Consider the following 14,587-nt stretch of genomic DNA (forward strand, 5'->3'; position numbering starts at 1 on the left):
AAAGAAATAAAATTTCACTACTGCTGCTAAATGAATGGTGACAAAGAAACACCTCTCTTAGTGAAAAAAAATACTCCACTATTCAGCAAAACTACACATTATGAATTGACATTATAAGGTATCTGAGATTAACTGCAAATTACCTTTCCAGTTCATGTGACTTGATTTCTAGTAAAATATACATCAACATAAGATCATGCCGTGTTTTTACTTTGTATGTTGCAAGTTCCACTCTATCTTCATTCTTCAGACATTTTAGGTTTTAATATCTACTAGTGTTAACCCACGTGTGATGCACGACAGAATATTTTTTTATCGTACAATTTTAAATTATTAATTAATTAATTAAAATAAAAATTTAATATAACTATATAAGATTAAAAATATAATAATATACTATAAATAACAATTCAATAAATATACTATTTAAAAAGGAACCAAGACAAACACAATTATTTGGACAACGAAGAAGAGACTATCAAGTGTTGACACTTTTGAAAAATATCTTTAAAACAATCATTCATAACTCTCTAAAAAAATGTAAATCACAGTTTTAGCAAAATAATGAATCAATAACTCATAATATTCAAAACATCAAAATTATGACCAAAAAAAAAATTCAAATGATAAAATACACAAAAATAACATTACATTAATTGGTTTAGGACATTAATTCATCATAAGTGATCAAAATATTATTATTTTTACACCACTTAATATAATTATAGCACCAGTGACAATATAATACAAAAATAATAAATTGTTAAAGATGAAATTAAATATTATGCATGTCTGGAGTCAAGAATGTTATGATTCTTCACTCTCTAAGAATTGTAAGAAATATTGGGATAGAATTCTCAAACCATATATACATGCGGTACTCTAACTATTGCCATCAAAAGAAAAAAAAAAAAACAACAATAAATGAAATGGAAATTACAATACAAATTATAAAATAAACTAAACTATTAAGTCTAGTTGAGAAAATCCATCTTTTTGCAAGACAAATTACATTACGGTTAATTATCTCGGATTGACATATTATCTTCAAAGATGAAATTCTCCTAACGTACATAACATCTCAAACCCGCTAGGCAGCGATGAACTTGATAGGGCTTCAAAAATTGAGTAATAAAATGTTCCTAAAATGTACAATAAAATGTTGAGAGCTTGAGAGAGAATGGAGAATGCTTTTGTGTGATTCATCCACAACTCTATGTCTTTTTATAGGCACAAAATTAGTCCATGAGAGATCATGGAATAAAAACATCATAAATTATAAAATTAAACAATAGAGGTTACAAAATTTGACTTTTCTTATTCTTTTTTTGTTGTTATTAGCCATGGATTAAATGTTATAATACGTTTGTTATTATGAATAAATGAGTTTCAATGCATTTGTTTAGTCCACCATGATAATTGGCCGTTACTTCACATCATCTACATGCAATAATTTATAATTAATTTCTAAATAATAACTAAAAATTTATAATTACAACATCAATCATTGTCTCTTTTATACTCAATCATCCATAACTCATAAATATTCATATTTTAACCTTAAAATTTATAAAAAATTCAAAAGAATGTCAAAACTCGCATTTTATATATGTATAGATAGATTACTGGATCACAATAAATATATATTGCTCCAAACAACGCCCAGAACATAGATATACCAAACCAATATCACCAGCCCTGTCAAAACTTGAAAGCCGAATTACAAAAACTTTGCAAGAGCCGTGCTGCAAGGGCTCGACGGAAAACTTAACGGCAGAGAAACATACAGGTTGAGTTAGCGAGGACTGCGGGGAGAATAATTTTTGGAGTTTTTGTTCATATAAAAATGTTTGAACAAATTTAATACTACTACTAGTCTACTAGTATGTAGATAAATTTATTGATGTTGAGGCATTTTACATTTGAATTGTATATACTGTCATTCTATTTTTTTATAATAAACTCTCCCAAAATCATGAATTGGGAGTAGTATTAATTTGTTTGAAAGTATTGAATACTTTTTTAAATACTCACATGCACTTAGCATAAAATTGTTTGAAACGTGCATATGCGCATTGGATTTATTTCCAAATTAATAAGTTTTTTTTCTATATTTAACTTATTATTATTATCCATATTTGTATAATTAAATCTCAATACTAATTTACAATTGAAAAAAATAAAGCAATTATACAAGTTGGAGTAGGATTTAAATAATTTACTAGTATAACTATTCAATCACGGAGTCTCATTATCCACAAATCCACTCTTAAAGACCGAACTAGAGACCAAATTAGGACCATCCATTTTTTTAATCTTATGGTTAGGATTAATTTACAATTAGTTTAATATTTTATTCAATAAAACCTTTTTATTTTAATTTTTTTAATTTTTTTTTTAATTTTTTTTATACAATAAAAACTTGCCGGAGTAAATTATGAACTATATTAACGAAATAATGAACTAAATGAAGTATGCTATGAAGTAATTTTGACAGAAATACATTAATGATACAACAAATTTTAGGGTTAAACGTTACGTGGCAGTAATGAACTATATTTAATGAATAATGAACCAAATGAACGTTAGTAATGAAGTAAATATGACATTTAAACGACAAGCAGTAGTAATGAACTTATTACTTCATTCCGTTAGTTTATTACTTCATTCAGTCATGATATTACTTCATAATGTGTTATGACATAATTATCTTTAAGTTGAAATAAATTCGGTATGTAATGAATGCGAAAAATTACTTCATAACATACGTTCATTTAGTTCATTATGTAGTGAATATAGTTCATTATTTACTCCAGCAAGTTTTTAATGAATAAAAATAATTTTTTTTTTAAAAAGTAAAAAAAAATTAAAAATTAAAAAAAAATTTTAAAAAAAATAAAATTTAAAAAAAATAAAATTTAAAAAATATTTATTGAATAAAATATTAAATTAATTGTAAGTTAATCCTAACCACAAGATTAAAAAAAATGTATGGCCGAAATTTGGTCTCTAGTTCGGTCTTTAAGAAGGGTTCGACATTGATCACAACTAATTTTAAAGACCGATCTAGAGATTAAATTAGGGTCAATAGAACTAGTTTTTGGATAAGATGCGTTGATGTGTAAATTATCATCTTCATTACAAGCTCATTTTACTTTATTGTACTAGGTTTATTACTTCATTCCGGTACATAATACCTTGAAACTACAGTATATTTTCACTTACTTCCAGTAGGTTTTGAAATGATTCAACACATTCTTCATTTGAATTCAATGAACTGAGTTTTTACTTTATCAACTTTTAAAAAATACATATCTTTCAATAGGTATATTACTTCATTGGACAAAGTTTTTACTTCATTTTAGTAGGACTTCAAATGCTTCTACACATATTTCATTCAAACAGTTTATTACATTATTTCATGTGCTTATTACACCATTCAATTAGGCTACCACTTCATTTTGTTATCATAGCTGGAATTTTGGGACTGGCACAACGTCGACGGGATGACCTTGACGTCTCTGTCCGCCGACTCCCGCCGAGCGAATGAATGAAGACAAGACCAATCACGGCGCTAGTATACATGGAGTCGATTCACAGCAGCGAATAGTGCCGTGGCGGCGATGATAGACATTGCAGAGAGAAAGAACGATACGCGGTACGTTGTGGAATGAAGTAATAATCCTATTGGAATGAAGTGAAAACCTAATGGAATGAAGTAATATAGTTTGGAATGAAGATAAATCCTCCTAATATGTTATGACTTATTTTCCTTGGACTGAAGTAAAATAGGTTTGTGATGAACGCAAAAATAATTTATACATTTGCACATCTCATCCATAAAAAACTAATTCTAAAAACCCTAATTTGGTTTAGTTTAGGGTTTAGGATTTTGCAATAAGGAGTAGATTTGCATATTCTGAGAAGACTCTATTGTACTCTTTCTTCTCTCTTATACTGCATTCTTTCTCTTATTTTATTTTATCTTCAATTAACCCATTTAATATAATTTCTTACTCTCGTGTTCAAAGAAATACATCAGTTTAGTTGGCACGATCGAAAAGAGCTAGTATTGTTATTTTATAAAATCATTTCTCGGCTTTACCAAAATTGACATGTTCTGATCAATGTCATTGTACAAAAATCTTGCTGGTTAAATTTATCCCTATCAATATATAATGCCATTTCAGAATTTATAGCACTCTTTCAAAAAAAAATATAACTAAATTAAGCTAGCAACAAACACGATTAATTAATAGACATACGATATATTTTAAATACTAAAAATAAATTAAATTGCAAAAATGTTAAGATTATCCAATCTGGATTTAGATGATAAATCAATATTAATTATGGTAGTAACAGTGAATTACAAGTGTAAATTGTGAATAAAAAATTTATAAATAATGTGAAATAAAAAAAAGGGATATTGGCATCTAATATCACGAAACTTTCAAAAAGTTGGATTTTTCCCACGAACTTTAAAATTGGCAAATAATATCACGAACTTTATCCCGTTTTGTTTTTTCTCACGAATGAAAAAATTAATGTTATTTTAATAGATTGAAGAACAATTTTGGAGGGTGTGCTTTAAGAAAAACTATCTTCAAAAATTGAAAAACTTGAAACTTTCAAAATTGTTGTCAAGAAATTACAAAAACAAATCGGTATCATAATATTATTTGTGGGAATTTTTTCATTCGTGGGAAAAAACAAACATGGGGTAAAGTTCGTGATATTATTTGCCAATTTTAAAGTTCGTGGGAAAAACCCAACTTTTTGAAAGTTTCGTGATATTAGATGCCAATATCCTTAAAAAAAAATCGCAGCAACCAGGTGGCACATTACTATTGGTTGTGTTCATTGATTGTGTAATCCTGCTTATGCACACTCAAACGTGAAGCACACTTTTGCTCTTCAATATAAAGATTTGTTTAGATATTGAGTATTGATACACTTATAAGTGCTTTAGAACTATGCACAATGCTGCCAAAGCTATGGCAACTGCGAAAACATTGTATTCTCAGAACTTTAATGATAGTATTCTATTATGTAATTATGATATTATGAAAACATAAATCTGAAAGGCCAAGCATTCATCTTAGTCAAGTATTCCTTTCTCTGAACTTTTTTGAAAGGCCATAAGCAGAGAAATAATTTAATAAACATCATTGTGTTGAGCAAAAGTCAAAAATGTGTGGGAGGTTGGGAATCCAAGATCTCTGCATGAACAATAGTCAAGATATTCTATTATTTGGGTACCCTCAAATTACGATATTAACCTCACAATTCACGAAACACATCACACGAATTAAACACGGTATAGGAAAACAATGTAACTGTACCCGCTTTCACCTCTGTTTTAGTTATTTTGTCAATGAACGGCTCCTTTTCAAATAGTGGGTTGTCATAGATTTTTTTTGAAAATATAGTAAACTAAAATTAAAATCACACTATTTTCTCGTGGAAATAAAAAGCTCAAAAAATATAAAAAATAAAATTGAAATCAAACTATTTTCTCGGGAAAGAATCGTCTGCTGTGGAGCATCCACACAACAACTCTTACCATGCACAAAAAAATGCTCGGTTTCCATAACTTTTTTCTCTTCTTTTATATTACTATTTGGTATCTACATTAATAAAAAAATATTAAAAGTGGAGTACAATATTATTCTAGTTTATGGTTGATTATTATTTTATTTTTATATGCACCAAAAGATGCCATTTTTATTTTCAATTTATTTTCCATAGTTATAAAATCTAATAGCATTAATTATTAAAAATGTTATAAAATCCAATTACATTAATAAAAAATCTATTTATGCGCTTAAAATTAAATATATTTAATCAATTCTAAAATTAAAATGATTATCTAAGAAGAGTACAATTTGATATCGAAGCATTAAACTAGTATCGTAAAAAAACAACTCTTAAGTAAAATAGTAATTGATCTGAAGTCTAAACAGAGTTGATTTATGGAATAAAAAGCAACTAAAAAGGGGAAAAAGGTAATGCAAACGACGCCGTTTTGGTTCGCTGAGCTGGGGATTCTTGCCCTCTATTTTCTTACACCTACCCGCGATTTGAAGAACAAAAAATGCGTCACAAACTTGAAGCCTAGAATTCTTTTAGTTTTACTTCAGACTTTGTTGAAAAATATATCCAGATAAAAATGTATCTACAAGTCAAATTTATTCTAGTTTTTCTCTTATCATCGTATATTATTGCTTCAGAAATCGAATCAGTGAGAATTCACGTCGGCCTGGATGCAAATTCAGCTCAAACATTCAAGAAAGTTCAAAATTCCACCGATTCTAGCAAAAAGTTGGAATCTTTGCAGGTGATTCTGAGTGGGAACGCCACAATTTCAAGCGAAAACAAGACATTCAAAGTGGGTTTTTTCTCCCTGAATGACGAATTTTGGTATTTCGGGATTTGGTATGCTTCAATCCCGATTCCGGCGTATATCTGGGTTGCAAACCGCGAAAATCCCATCAAGAACTTACCGTTAGCAGCTGCGGAGATCACTGGCGACGGTAAGTTGGCCGTAGTAGACCAAGATTCAAGGAACATCGTGTGGGAATCGAACAATGTCGAAGAAGGAAGTGATTTGAGGCTGTTAGAGCAAGGGGATTTGCTGCTGTTGAGCAGCGACGGCCGGATTGTGTGGCGGAGCTTCGATTTTCCGACGGACACGTGGCTTCCCGGTATGAATTTGACGGCGGAGCGGCAGCTGACTGCTTGGAGGAGCTCAGTCGATCCTGCTCTGGGCAGGTATTCTCTGCGGCTGAATCCACCTTATTATGGTGAACTTGCACTTGTTTATAGTAGTAATAATAATGATATTAGTGTTGGTATGAACAATCCTTTTACGTATTGGACTACTGGAAATTGGAGTGGAAATGCATTTGCTGGTGTGCCTCAAATGACGATTCCATACATATATAAGTTTAACTTCGTAGACCCTTTTACTCCAATGGCAACATTCGGGTACACGGAGGTGCCCTTGGAGAGTGGGCTTCCGTTGACGAGGTTCGTCCTTGATCATATGGGGCAGCTGAAGCAGTTTACATGGTCCCAACAGAGTCAAGTGTGGAACACTTTTTGGTCTCAGCCTGATAATATCTGTAGAGTTTATGCATTGTGTGGGAATTTGGGGCAGTGTAATGGAAACCCTTTGAGTCCTTGTCAATGCTTTAATGGTTTTAAGCCGTTGAGTAGTGTTTCGTGGGGTAAGGATGATTTTGCAGAGGGTTGTTTGCGGGAAGATGATGCTAGTTGTAGTGGGAATGATGAGTTTCAGAAGGTTGGAGGTGTGACCTATGACAGGACAATGGTTGTGTCGTTCAGTGGGAGTAGGAGTGAGTGTGAGAGTGCGTGCTTGAAGAATTGTTCTTGCGTAGGTTTGTATCATAATTCAGATAGTAACTCGTGCAAGAATTTGTATGGTTCGCTTCTGAACTTGCGTAATTATACTTCTGATAATACAATGAGGGATAACGTGTATGTGAGGGTGGAGTCCAGGGGCGGTGGCAAAAACAAGAAGAGCAAGGAGACGGCTCTTTTGATCGGAATGATATGTGGGATTCTTGTGATTTTGAGTGTGGGAACCGTACACTTGTACTTGAGAAGGAGAAAGACTATGAGGAGGAAGGGAGAAGATGACAGTGGGTTTCAAGTTTCGAATCTAAGGGTGTTCTCCTATAAAGAGCTTCATGCTGCAACTAGGGGTTTCTCGGTGAAGCTAGGTCATGGAGGGTTCGGAGCAGTTTTTCAAGGTGTGCTGTCGAATTCTGCTGCCGTGGCTGTGAAGAGGTTAGAAAGGCCTGGTGGCGGTGAGAAGGAATTCAGAGCAGAGGTGTGCACTATAGGAAACATTCAGCATGTTAATCTGGTGAGGCTAAGAGGATTTTGTTCTGAAAGCTCTCATCGTCTCTTGGTTTACGACTATATGCCAAATGGACCTCTTAGCATGTACCTGAAACACACTAGTCAGAGTCTGAGTTGGGATGTAAGGTTTAGGATTGCTGTTGGGACAGCAAGGGGTATTGCTTATTTACATGAAGGGTGTCGAAACTGCATTATACACTGTGATATAAAGCCCGAGAACATCCTATTAGATGAAGATTTCTCAGCGAAGGTGTCGGATTTTGGGTTGGCTAAGTTGATTGGCAGAGACTTTAGCAGGGTTTTGGCAACCATGCGAGGTACATGGGGGTATGTTGCACCAGAGTGGATCTCTGGTGTTGCAATCACATCGAAAGCTGATGTGTATAGCTATGGAATGACATTATTGGAGCTGATAGGTGGCAGGCGCAATGTGGAGGGGCCACCTTCTGCCGGTGGAGGCGGAGAGAATGAGAAAGAGAAGTGGTTTTTCCCTCCCTGGGCGGCACGCCAGATTATTGAAGGAAATGTTGCAGCAGTCGTTGATAAGAGGCTTTCCCATGTGTATAACGAGGCCGAGGCAATGCGTCTTGGCTTAGTTGCCGTTTGGTGCATACAGGATGATGAATCTACTAGGCCTTCGATGGGGATGGTAGTGAAAATGCTGGAAGGTGTGGTGGAGGTGACCGTTCCACCGCCTCCGAAGCTGCTGCAAGCATTAGTATCCGGTGAGTCCTTTCAAGGCGTCCTGCCTGATTCCGGAAGAAGGGTTCCACAGCAGGATGCTGGCAGTTTTGGTGCTAACACCACGATCTCCATGGACTCGAAAGATTCCAAATCGTCACAATAATTTCTCCTTTTTGTGTTAGCATAGGTTGAGAATCAACCTACTGATAACAATTTGAAGATGTGCTTATCAAGGTTCATTGCTTAACTAGGGCTTATCCATTTATGCTTGAAAGACTCGATCGTTCTTTCAATGGTGAAGCAGGGCCGACCCTTTACCACTGGTGTCACATAGGATGAACTACAATCTTCAAGAAGCTGGTGAGACATGCTGTGAACATGGCGACGACAACGATAACTACCTGCAGATGGAGAGATGGTAGACTAGGTGATCTGTTGCAGCTTTTATTGATGTTTATATATTACTTCTTTCTCCTATTTAGCTTCTGCTAAAGATGCTTTTATGTTCGTTCTTTTACAGTTAAAAAGAATAATTAAGGCTTGTAAGAATTTCTTGATCAATGGGTAGTAAGATAATAAAAACCATATAAATTCGCAACAAATGGAAACACGCGCAAGAAATTTAAGCAGATTTTTTAAAAGATTGACTCTTTTACAAATTTCTTAACAGTATTTTGACAGGAAAATACTATCATGCAGGAGGGAAAATTTCAAAGATATTTGGGTTACGGAAAATGCTGGAGGAGCAGCATTGAACAGCAATGGCTCACCCTCTGCAACATCAACATCGTCATGAAAATCGACTGCAATCTTGGTTTCCATAGAAATCAAGAGACCGTTGTCTGATTTTCTGAAACAATCTCTCTTCTGCCGTCATGCTTTGCTTGGAGATCAGGTACTTCATTCAAGGATCCTGTGCTGGCATCAGATCCCTTTCCATTTGGTAAGAACACTTCATCTCTGTTTATCAAGAATTGATTCTTTGGTTGAAATTTAGCTGAAGCTGAGTAAATAACTTAAATTTGTGTATAAGCATGATATGGATGGGAAGGCATGCTATTCATTGGAATTAATGTAGCAATAAGGGATTATCAATAAAACACACTATCCCTGATCAAAAACTAATATTATTTGGCAAAAACTTGCGTACATTTAGATATGCATCCACCCCACAATTAGGGTTCATAAATTACAGTGAGGATTAAGCTAGGTGATGCACCAGAGTGTGCCTCACTCTTTTTATGGGTTATCGCTTATTACCAATTTATGGCCTGTGTTTTGGTTCACTTTGCAATGATGTCAAGACTTTTCAAAATATGCATCAACATTTTTCCAATGCGTATAAATCCATTTTAGAAGTAAAAATAAATTTTCATGCGGGACTCCTAATCCGATGAGCAAAGGTGGAAAATTTGATCTGGTGAAACTTTCTTTTGGGAAGGTGTTGAAACTTGAAAGCTTTTTTCCTTTTTTTTCCCCCATTTCTATGAAGGTCGGGACATTTTTGCAAGTGCAAAACACTTGATTTTTGAGGCAAGGGTTGATAATAATCCCATATTTGAACTTGTCTTGCAAATCAATCAATTTTTTTTCCCTTTTTTACCGCATTTGTGTGTCGGGGGCTGCAACTTAGAGGTGCCCACGGTTCCGGAACCGGCAGTTACGGTTCGGAACCGTTGGTTCCGATTTTAGAAATTGTCGAACCGGAACCGAACCACGAGGGTGTTTCACGGTTACAGTTCCGGTTGGCTATTTTATTACGGTTTTCCACGGTTCCGAACCGCCAGTTTTTGCGGTTCCGGTTTGGATTCACGGTTTTCCGGCGGTTTCGGTTTGGAACCACCCAGAACCGGCGGTTCCGGCACAGTGTCGGTTCGAAATTTTTTGAACCTGGACCGAACCACGGTTCAAAAATCAACGGTTTCGGTTCAAATAAATTCTCACAATTTCGGTTCGGAACCGTAACTGGCGGTTACGGTTTCGGTTTTAACCGCCTCGGTAAACCTTGGGCAGGTCTAGGGCTGCTAAGTTCTCAGTCCATGTGACCATCTTTGAATCCCTCCTCATAGGTTGTTTTGCATAACAGGTTTCCCATCCTTTTCACCAACAGCAAGCCGATTAAGAAAGCAGAAGGCGATTTGTCCATCTCCTTGCTTTGACCATGTTGCTCAACTTCAATCAAGTCAGTCATCAGTTTTTTTTGTTGAAACTGGCGATTTTGTCAAGGTTTTCTGCTAATCTATGCGACTTAAGTTGAACAAATTCTTACGACGAACTGGCTTTATTCTTGCAGGAGGAGGGCAAGATTTGGTTGCTTTCATCAATCTCACTTGTTACGACGTTATAGGTCCACACTTCTCTCTCTCATTGTAGCATTGATGCAGAAAATTTGGATGGGAATGATATTTGAGACTTATCTACAAATCCTTATAGGTCCATATTTGTGCTTACATCTTGTGTTGCGTGATCTCTATTTGATTTCGTGTCGGATATCATGCTAACAAGAAACACATCATTCACATCGAAGAAAATTGGAGATCAGATGATGATTGTGTGAATTACTTTTATCTTTAGAAAGAAACAAGAATTGTGAGAGTGAAATTTGCTTGAAAAGGGGGACACAGTTTTTCTAAGTCGAGAGTCTTGTGTGCGAACGTTCAAGATTCTTTCATGCAAGTATGTAATCTCTCTCTCTGCCCAATGGTAGTACAAGTAGTTGTACACTGCACAGCACAGCACAGCACAGCACAGTTCTTTATTTGCTTAATGTTGAAGTGATATTTTAGATGAATAAGCAGTTTAATATTCAGAGAATGATAATAGCAGTGGACGCATGTGCCAATTTATGATAATATACCTATAATTCAAATTAAAGTCATATAAAAGGAGCTAATGGTATGGGGAGTCTGGTTGAAAGTTGATTTCATTTATTCATTCTAGTCAACACGACACAACATGATTTAGCACACAACAAACAAATAAAAAATTATTAAATTCATTCATAATAATGGTATATCATAAATTCTGAAAAATAATACTAGTAGTAGAATCACAAGCAATATCTTGCACCTAAGAACATGAGTACAAAAAAAAATGTCATATGGTGATGGCTTAAATTGGTTGATATAAATTACTTGTGCGGCCATATTAAAAACTTGTCATCGTAATCAATTATGACCTACAAATTTTAATCTAATTCATGTATGGTTATCTTTATTTTTATATTTTCCATTTATTTTGAATTTTAAAATGTGTTAATTTTTTTATATGCAGTGTTTGCGGGCTATGTCAAGGATTTGAGAGGCAAATAATAGAGCTAGAAATATACAACATGCAAAGCTTATAGTTTGAGATTTAAATAAGAAGTTTGTTTCTCAATGAATAAGTGTCCAATTTTTTTATAAGTAAATAAATTTCCTACTTTGATTTATTGGGTACTATTTATGGATATTAGTTTTCTACTAAAAAAAGAAAGAAAGGAAGGTTGTTTAGAAAAGAAAAATCAAAGGTTTGAGAAAATGAGTGAAATTAGACAAAATGTATAGAATAAGGTCAAAGTAATTTGGATAATGAAAGAAAAAATGAAGTTCATTTATGCTCAACTTGGGATTTTTATTTTTAATCACTTTTTTAGTTAAATATTCCTTACCTACCAAAGAATATGTATTACAACAAAAAATAAAGATTTTTTTGAATTTTTTATGTTAATTCACAACAAGTAGAGGAGAGATGAGACTTTGAGTTAAAGAAAAATATAGAGAATATTATTTTAAGTTTGAACTTAGTGTAAATGGTAAGAGTAAAATCACTATTTAAGGTGACATTTATACTAAATGGGTTTGAGTTCAGTGTAAATATTTGGATATGCTCTTATACTCATAATACCTTATACACTTTGAGAGTGAGTGATAAACACACTTCTCATCTTTGGAAGTTGAAACACTTGTGAGTACATTATTCCAATGTGATAAACGAGTTAGTAATGAAAGTGTACTAATAAGCCTTACTTGGTTTGATTATTTTATATCTTGCTTCATTTATCTTTTCCTTAGACAACAACAAAGTTTAGTCCTTAGACAATTTGTTTGTTTTATTTATGTTGTTTTCTTGTTTTGTTTGAGGACAAACAAATAGTTAAGTTTGAGGGAGTTGATATGCTCGGATTTTGCACTGTTTTAAGGCCTATTTGGTATATTTTGAATGTCAAACTCGCATTTCATGTCTGTTACTGCATATTTTATACATTTTGGTATTTTGACGTGTTTTGTGAGAAATGTGTAAAATTAAGCTGAAAAGGGACAGAAAAATGTCAAGTTCTAGAAACTAAAGATTAGCATCGCCCAGCAGTCCGCTGACACTATGTCAGCGGCCGTCGAAGAGTCAACGGTCCGCCTCGAAAATTGAGCCTAAAGCTGAACACGCCCAACAACCGCTGAAACATGGTCAGCGGTTCGATGACACTAGCGCCGAGAGTCCAGAAGACTCTTTGCGGTCCATTGGGTCAGTTCAATGGTCCGTTGAGATTATGCGGCGCACCAAATTGACATACTTTCTCTTCAAGACTTACCATGTTGGGCTTGGAATCATACCATATAGAAAAACGTCCATGCATGTATAAATACTCCCTCAGTTCCGCGATAGTGGAGTGGTTTCTTTTCGGCACGCGATTTATGATAAAATTGTATTAAATGAGTTAAATAAAGGAATAATAAGTAGGAAATGTAAAAGGGTAGAGAGATAAAAAGAATAAAGGAAGAGAGAGTAAAGTAAGAGAGGAAAAATGTGTTGACTATTACTAGAAAATGAAATTACTCAACTATTATGGAACGTACCAATATGACAAAATGACTCAAATACCGCAAATAGAGGGAGTACTTCATAAAAAATGATCTTGTTTCCTACTCTCCACGTCTGACTTGAGACTTTGAGAGTTCCATCTTCCACCATCTTTCTATATTCATACTTGGAGTTTGGAGCTTGGATCAAAGAAAAGATTGTAGCATACAAGATTCTTCCTTTGGATTTTATCTTTGTTGTTTTTATATTTTCTATGTTTTTCCTTTAAACTAACTATGAGTTTAGTTTGTCTGTCTCTGAATAGCTAAATCTGTAGGATTGTAATGATGTGTTAGTAACTCTTTTGGTTTATATAATTCCAGTTTTTTATATCCGTTTGTAACTTATGTTCATATTTACTTTATTCTAATTTGTTCAATAATGTTTCAGGTTTGAGTGACATTCTATGATGATTTCTTGGCATGCGAAGTAATCAAAATAGTATAGCTAAAGGTAGAGATGCCCAAGGTTTTCGGTTCCGGCGGTTAACCGCGGAACCGTAACCGCCGGTTCCGGTTCCGAACCGGAACCGTGACTTTTTTCTTGAACCGGAACCGCCATATTTTGAACCGTGGGCCGGTTCCGGTTTCAAATTTTACGAACCGAAACCGTGCCGGAACCGTCGGTTCCGGACGGTTCCAAACCGGAATCGTAAAAAACCGTCGGAAAACCGTGAAACCGAGCCGGAACCGCGAAAAACCGCCGGAAACCGGCGGTTCGGAACCGTGAAAGCCGTAAAAAAACCGCCGGAAAACCGGCGGTTCCAAACCGAAACCGGAACCGCCGGTTTTCGAACCGGAACCGGAACCGTGAAATAGCCTCACGGTTCGGTTCCGGTTCCATATTTCCCGAAACCGGAACCGGCGGTTCCGAACCGGAACCGCCGGTTTACGAACCGTGGGCATGTCTAGCTAAAGGTCAATACCGGGATATCGAACTCAAGAAATATAACTGCAACAGACTATCATATACTGAGCGTCATATACTATCTAGAGAAACAAGAGTTTTGGGTTTTAAATGAAGAAACTAAACAAAAATAAATAAGATAAAAGGAACAAAGCAAATAAGATAGAATTAGGCAAATAGAAGAACTTCAAGGATAATGATTTCACTAACTTTTTAGTTATTCTAATTAGCTCTACGTTCATCTGACTCAAGTTTTACCACGATTTCTCCC

General features: G+C 34.6%; 1 protein-coding gene across 3 annotated transcripts; it reads left to right on the forward strand.

Annotated features, from left to right (window-relative positions):
* Positions 1–6,086: 6,086 nt before the first annotated feature.
* Positions 6,087–12,004, forward strand: RLK4 (receptor-like protein kinase 4). Of its 3 annotated transcripts, none has more exons than XM_089062641.1 (5): positions 6,087–9,001; positions 9,274–9,517; positions 10,661–10,756; positions 10,868–10,921; positions 11,848–12,004. In XM_089062641.1, the coding sequence occupies exon 1, from the start codon at positions 6,173–6,175 to the stop codon at positions 8,735–8,737; it is 2,565 nt and encodes an 854-aa protein (XP_088918767.1). In that variant the 5' UTR covers positions 6,087–6,172; the 3' UTR covers positions 8,738–9,001; positions 9,274–9,517; positions 10,661–10,756; positions 10,868–10,921; positions 11,848–12,004. The 3 variants fall into 3 exon arrangements, with proteins under 3 accessions (XP_088918767.1, XP_088918766.1, XP_088918765.1); XM_089062640.1 differs by lacking the exon at positions 11,848–12,004 and adding an exon at positions 11,008–11,275; XM_089062639.1 differs by lacking the exon at positions 11,848–12,004 and having other exon boundaries at positions 10,868–11,275.
* Positions 12,005–14,587: the final 2,583 nt, after the last annotated feature.

Source organism: Salvia hispanica, chromosome 1 (genome assembly GCF_029641045.1).
Source record: "Salvia hispanica isolate PSC_SH4W2 chromosome 1, Shi_PSC_v1, whole genome shotgun sequence".
NCBI lineage: Eukaryota > Viridiplantae > Streptophyta > Magnoliopsida > Lamiales > Lamiaceae > Salvia > Salvia hispanica.

Excerpts from the sequence above, each read along its gene's own strand:
- RLK4 (XM_089062641.1), top strand. The coding sequence starts at position 6,173 with ATGTATCTACAAGTCAAATTTATTCTAGTTTTTCTCTTATCATCGTAT.